Source organism: Gavialis gangeticus, unplaced genomic scaffold (assembly GCF_001723915.1).
Source record: "Gavialis gangeticus isolate Ggan-Ray unplaced genomic scaffold, GavGan_comp1, whole genome shotgun sequence".
NCBI classification, from domain to species: Eukaryota; Metazoa; Chordata; order Crocodylia; family Gavialidae; genus Gavialis; species Gavialis gangeticus.
The window spans coordinates 47,337,038-47,344,349 of NW_017728993.1; the positions used below are offsets into that span (position 1 = coordinate 47,337,038).

Sequence of the window (7,312 nt, forward strand, 5' to 3'; positions counted from 1 at the left end):
TCCACGCTCCCAGGGCTGCAGCAGAGGTGGGCAGCAGCCTGCAGTGGGACAAGAGCAGGCTGGGGCCGGTGGCAGCACCAGGCTCTTCCTGGCACTCGGGGTGGGCTGCGGCGATGGGAGGGGGGCTGCTACCCGCTGAAACCTGCCCTCCCAGCACCACTGCGGAGTGTCAAGAAGAGCCTGGTGCCACCACCAGCCCCAGCCTGCTCTTATCCCTCTGCAGGCAGCTGCTTGCCCCTGCTGCAGCCCTAGAAGCGGCAGATGCTGCCTGCTTGCAGCTGCTGGGCTGTACTACACCTGGGGGCTTGGGGCATGGTGCAGCCCAGTGGCTGCAGGCATTTGGTGTCGGCCTCTCCCAGGCCTGCTGCAGCAGGGGCTGCAGTAAGTGGGGAGAAGCGGAGCAGTGGGCAGAAGTGGGGTAAGTGGGGCTGCCACCCACCCCAAGCACTGTAAAGAGCCTGGTGCTGCCTCTGCTGCAGCCCCAGGAGCAGCAGATGCCACCTGTTTGCAGCCACTGAGCTGTGCTGCCCCCTCTCCCCACCCCTTCCCTAGCCCCAGCCGCACTCCCTCCCTCACTCACTGCTATGGGAACGCATCCCTATTTGTTTAATTGTAAACTGGGTTTGCTTTATGCAAATTTGATTTATGCGCCATTCTCTGGGAACTCATCTACCGCATAAATCGAGGGAAACCTATATAGAAGTAATGTTTTCAGATGTTAGTGTCCTAATGTATCTTATGATCCACTTGGATCAATATTGCTTCCTTTTAAGGCAACCTTTGGATGCTCCTTTATGATCATTGTTGTAAAATCAGCACTGCAATAATGAATGTAGTTTAATATTTGTGCTAGGAGGAGTAGTAAATATGCAACTTAGAAAGCAGAGGAGAATATGCATGGGAAGAAGAGAAACATTTAACAAAGGACATTTCTAAATTGTCAGACTTATGTTCCTGTTAACACTGCATTGAAATGTGCCATGCTGCTCTGTGGAAGTAGTGTAGCCTCCTTCACGGAATATTGTGGGCTAGTTAGTTCCAGTCTTATTGGCTCAATTAATTAGTTAAAAGCATGGTAATATACTTGTTAAGCTGTTTAATTTACACCAGGGAAGAATAAAACTTTCATAGTGCTCCCTTGTTTCAGTAGTTTGATGCTAGGGGAGAAAACATTGGGAAAGAATCAATTCTCAGGTAAAAGAAAAGCCACAAAAACTGATCTGATGTTTTACCTGATGACAATAAATCCTATCTAAGAATACTCACCATATGAAGGAAAAAACAAATTGATGAAAACAGAAAGTTCAGCAATGTTTTTCTGCTTTCAGAGAAGAGAATTGAAAGGATTTACTAGTACAGGAAAAGAAACTTTCAACAGTAAAAGTGACATGGGAAATTTAATGTTAAGATTAATATGTTTTATATAGCTTTTGGGTTATTCTAGAGATACATCTTTGGAATATTAATATTCTTGGGCTGTCGCTTTATACAATAACTTTTGTTGGAAACGGAGTACTTGCATTTTCAGTGCTCTGCTGAAGCTTGCCTCATTGCATTTTTTTTCTTTAAGACTACAATTTTTGATGGCATTTATATAATCCAGATAACTATGAGCCGAGGGCTGTGTGTTTTGTACAGCTTTGACTGTGCTTTGAGTATTCAGCAGAAGTAAGCTTTTCAGATAGATTAAATAGTGCATATCTTGCTTAGTGTCCATTCTCCATTTGGTTATGAAAAATAACCTTTGGAAAGAGCATTCCAAAAATATGCTACTACATGAGAAAATTTAGTGTTTTACCTGTTTTACCCCATCCAATCTTGACATCGTTCAGTTTACATTAGATAGAGATTTTTCTATGGCTATATGTTTCTGTATAAGAAATACAGTAATCTTCACTCTTCCTATGATGAGGTTAATCTTCAGATTCAAAAATGTACCTCTTAAGAATAAAGACCAGCTTAATTTTGTGTCCGGTGCAAAAGAAGTATGTTGCTATTCTTAACATGTTTATTACAGCAGCATTATGCAAGCCAGTACATTCTGAATGCTTATACCCTATTGTAACTTCATGATGTTATCCAGGAAGTACTTTACTTTCCAGCCAGAGTTTTGACTAATGATTGTGAGCGACTTTGTGGTCTATTCAAACGACCTTGAGAGCAGAAGACAAAACAGAATTGATCAGTTTGAGGATAACTTTTATATAGCTTAATTTGTCAGTCATTTTCTTTACAGATGATCACTCTTTTGAAGCAGCTACAGGATCCAGCAAACAGATTTTACAAGGTATGAAATAAATAAGTATAGTAGTGTATTAGTTTGGATCCTAGTGCTGTCTAGGTTCTGACTTGAATATTGGTGATGTTCTTTAGATATTAATAATGAACATGTTTTAGTGGCTTTGATTTTTTGTAGAAGATAAACCATTGTAAAAGACTAAATACAAGTGTGACCTAATTTCTATTTTTAAAAAACCTAGCTATTATGGCAACACATGCTATGGAAAATAATGAAAAAGCATAGTTATGGTGGACTATAAAATCAGAAAGCCCTAATCAGTGTGACAGATTTTAAAAGGTTCCAAGGTACTTACCTTCACTTTTTCTCAGCATAGTTAATCTTGTCCAGTTTAAAGTCTGCCTTATTCTGTGCACTGGGGTAAAACAAAGACCTGATCTTGGAGGCATTCAGATGAGTAAGTTCATTGACATATGTCCCAAAAATGACCCTGGAGAATTAATTGTCAAGAATCGTAAGTTAACTGCATATGAAATGGATATAAACACCAGAGGAAATAGTTACTAGTGGTACACCAATAGAGATTTTTGGGACCATAACCGATAGCCGATTTTTAAGGAGGCATATCAGCCAATACCAATCCAGTTTTCGATACACAGCCCGGCAGCTTGAAGAGCAGTGTCTGGCTGGTAAGTCTGTTGTGGTGGAAGGGGAGTGGGGAGGGAAGGGGCATGAGGGGGGCATATCAAGGCCCTGCAGTGATGGAGGGGGGCAGATCAAGGTCTCGTGGTGAGGGAGGGAGTGGGGCTGGGGCAGGGGCAGGCGCTGCCCAGCTGGGGCAGGGCATGGTGTGGGACAGAGCTGTGGGGGTAGCTCCTGCAGCTGCAGGCACCGTGGGAGGGTACAGGGGGGTGTCTGTGTAGGCTGGGGCTCGGGCTGTGCTGGGCTCTTCCCGGCCTGGGTGGGCTGCACTGAGCTGTGCTCGGGGTCGGCAGCGGCACTGGGAGGGGACTACGGGGAGGTTGCAGCCACCCCAAAATTTACTGTATCCCCCACAACCCCCTCTCAGCGCTGCTGCCTGCCCTGAAGGCAGCCCATCCCAATGCCTGCTGGGAAGACCACAGCACACCCACAGCGGCAGCCCACCCTGCCCCATGCAGATCCAGGGGCACACCCCCTGTGCCCTCCCGGGATGTGTGCAGCAGCAGGGGCCATGCTCCCTGGACAAGCTGTGGCTCCATCCCATGCCTTGCTCTGGCTGAACCATGCCTGCCCCATCCCCACTCCCTCCCTCACTGCAGAGGCCTTAATTTGCCCTCCACAGGGCCATTCCCTCCCCACTCCAGACTTCCCTATTGGACACAGCTCTCCAAGCTGCCAGGCTGTGCTCGTCAGCGCCTACATGTTGCGCTGCAGCTGCACACATGCATAGTGCATTTATTGGCCACATCAGGCAAAAAAAGCTGATTTCCAATACAGTCATTTTTCTTTGTATCAGTGGCAATCCAATATTGGACCAATGTATCAGTGCACCTCTAATAGTTACTCGACATAACAGAGCAGTATGCGCACCTATGGCATCTCTTCTTTGTGTGGTTCCCTATTTTTTTGGAATAATGGACCACAGTCAGGCCCTCAAATTTCTTATAGAGTACCTTGCCCCCTCATCTCATGTAACTGAATGGGTGTATTGCATTTTAATCTGTTTACTTCTACTTTAGGATCCATCATTTAAGAGGCTACTTTTTTTGGCTCAGCGATTACCAGTGGTTGTCAGCTATTACACTTTCAAAACAATTCTTATCCTGTCCATCCCACTGTATGACTTGCTCTCTATTGGATGTATGTATGCAGGACTTTTAATAAGTTTGCAGGTGCCTACTTTTTCAGAATAAATGTACAACAGGACTTTAAAAATTGTAAAGAAAATTATGACCTTGTCATCTTGTAGAAAATGAATTAGATAAATGTGAGTTTAACATTATTGATCTTCATTATGTTTATATAGTTTATCATTTATATGTAGTTGTATAATGTATGAGCACGTTTGTATACTCTATATATATACGCACTGCACTATAGTGTGGTGCCTGTGGCTCAGTGAAAAATGGGATCCCACTGTGCCTAGGTGATCCAAGCCCTTATGAGCCTACAGTTTAAGTCGCTGAGGCAGACCCAGGGTGGAGAGAAGGGTTGGTTATAAAATGTAAGAATGAACAGTGAAATGGCAGGAAATGTCATGTTCATTCCATAATTTATTTGGGGTGAGTTCATTTAGGAGAAGATAAACTAAATAGAAAGCAAAGTGAAAGGAGGAGGAAGGTAAGAAAGGCATGGGGGGTGGGAGGGTAGTGTGAAGTAGAGGCAAAGAGACTGTGAGAAGGAAGAGAGGGTTGGAGCAAACAGCTAGTCAGCACAGGACAGAGAAAGTCTGTTCAGAATTGTAGAAAGTTCTCTTAAACGCTGTTCAGCTGCTTCCACAGGTTAAAGTCTCTGACTGGTTCCTCTCTCCATGCTTCCCCAATGTCGTATAACAAGTGAGGGGATTCCATTCTGCATCCTCCAGTGCTCCTAGATGAAGGGGGTCTCTAGGTTCAGTGGTATGTTGGAGGAAAGGGTGGTCCTGGGAAGGCTCCCTCCGCTGTGCAGCAGTAACGGCTTTAAAATGAATATGGAACTATTTAAGTTTTGTTATTTCTGCTAAGTTCTAGTGAAAAATCCTAAGGTGTTTTAGGACTATTATTTACAACATTGGAAACTACCTTCTTGTTTGTTGGGCAAATAATAGAGTGAAATGAAGATATTGTAATTTCTGTTTGGCTGGCACATTTCAATTGAAACTCACCAGAAAAAGATAATTAAGCTGTTGTATCTTTGTAATTTATTGCTAAGAAGTTACTTAGAATCTTGTTCAAAATGAGTCTGTTTAAAATATTCTTAAATATTAATTTAAATATGTATTTATATGACCAATGATATTTAGCTTTTCAGGTGAAATATTTCCAGTTGTAAAAGCTTATACATTGTAAAAGCTGTTGATGAGTAGGGAAAATACCAGTCATGGGAAAAGTTTATGAAAAATGTAACTAGTTAAAGTTAAAAGTTAGCAACCTTTAAAATTAACGTGAGTTATGTTAAAAGTTAAGGATTTCCACTTTCAACTAATTAAAAGGTAAGTTAAAAAAAGAGTAACTAGTTAAAAGTTAAGTTGATTCATGAGAAATGCGTGAAACACAGTGAATTGCCTCTTAGCATCATTTTTCATTTTTAAATGCAATGAGTGGGTTTCTTTTCCATAAGTCCACAGAAGCACACTAATTTACTCAGAACTCGCCTTGCTTTACCCGAAAACAGTGTTATATTTGTTATACAGTTTTCAGAAGAATGATTTACCAATACCTATGTAATGTTAGATCCTTCTCACCCTCTCTATGTGAAGTACTTTGTAAAAGTTAATGCATCTTATAGGTATACCAGAATAACAGAAAGGAGATATTCATAGCCAGGTGACAAATGGAAGCTGTTTCCACGGAAAACGTCTGTTACAATTTTTATTGCCCAAAAGGTAACAAAAGGATATGAAATGCATCTGAATTAGAAATAATGAAAATGTCCGAAAATCAAAATTAGACTGAAATGAGGAAATCAGTTTAAGTGAGAAAAAAAATGTTCAGTTGCATAGCAGAAACCGTTTAAATACGCTTATTGAAGTTCAGCAAAAGCTGCATTTCAAAATTAACATCTGACAATTTTCCTCTTCTGTCTTGCAAAACTAAGTCCCCACTACTGAACAATTGCTGTATATGGGCAGATGAGGGAATGCTTATTCCCTCTCGTGCAGCCAGCTGGCTGCCCTGTTGACTTCTGCAAATGCACAGAAAATGCCAGCATGAACTGAGGAACTCTGGGACTTGGTTCTTAAGAGACCATATCTTCTGGGAAGGCACACTACTTTCTGTATCTCAAACAAGAAGTCCTAGAGTTTTAGTAAAGAAATATTGTTCCGTGCAAGTCCTAGGGAGTGCCTGTGTCAGGAAGAACTCTAGGAAAACTGGATTTAATTTTTTTTTAATTTTTAACTTATACTTTACAAAAAGTTAAAGTTAACTTTTTTTTTTAAACTAGTTAAAGTTAAAAGTTGACAGCTGAAAAATTTTTAACTAGTTAAAGTTAAAAGTTAGCCATTTCTTTTAACTTTTTAACTAGTTTATTAACTAGTTAATACCCATGACTGGAAAATACCAATAATGACCAGCAGAGAGCTCCAGAGGTTTATCTTCTGCAGACTACACAATAGATTAGAACAGTCAAGAGTGCTAACACAACAGTCATGCAGATAAGATGTGTTGTTATTAGTATTTTGACAGAATAGTCAATCTTATACTGTCAAATAATGATATACTAGCAATACCTACAACTTTTATAACTCATGCCTTGCAATGCTTTACAGAGATTTTGCTTTCTCTGGTAGCCTATGGACCACAGGAAATAAAAATTTGTCTCAGCTGGTATTATAACCAACCAGTTAGTGAAGAACTTTTAAACTGGTTACAAGTAGAGGTGCACCAATACATCGGTCCCATATCAGATAGGCAGTGATACAAGGAAAATTGACAGTATCAGAAATTGGCTTTACTTGGCTTATGTGGCCAGTAATGTTGCAGATATGCCCTGTGCATGTGCAACTGCAGCATGCAGGCTGCCAGGTGCACAACTGGGTCTGGCTGGTAAGTCTGTTGTGGGAAGAGAGGCATGGGGGTGCAGATTGAGGCCTCCGCGGTGAGGGAGGGAGTGGAGCTAGGGCTGGGGCAGGTGTTGCATAGGTGGGGTAGAGTGCAGGACAGAGCCATGAGTGGCTCATCTGGGGTGGGGTGGCAGCTCCTGCTGCTGTACAGACCCCAGGAGGGCATGGGGGGCATGTGCCCCCGGATCTGCGCGCAGTGTGAGGGCAGGCTGCCACTGCAGGCTGGAACCAGGGCAACACTGGGCTCCAGGGGTATGTGCAGCAGCGGAAGCTGCCCCCCCGTTCTCACCAGACAAGCCATTTGTGGCTCCATCCTGCACCCCCCCCCC

At 42.5% G+C, this 7,312-nt stretch overlaps 1 protein-coding gene across 1 annotated transcript in view; it reads left to right on the top strand.

Moving 5' to 3' along the window:
• SLC30A7 (solute carrier family 30 member 7) overlaps window positions 1-7,312 on the top strand; it is a gene marked incomplete at its 5' end in the record, with an annotated part of 64,544 nt that overhangs the window by 32,057 nt on the left and 25,175 nt on the right. The window contains one exon of the mRNA XM_019528344.1: window positions 2,237-2,287. Coding sequence (XP_019383889.1) covers window positions 2,237-2,287 — 51 coding nt within the window. The remainder of the gene's footprint in view (window positions 1-2,236; window positions 2,288-7,312) is intronic.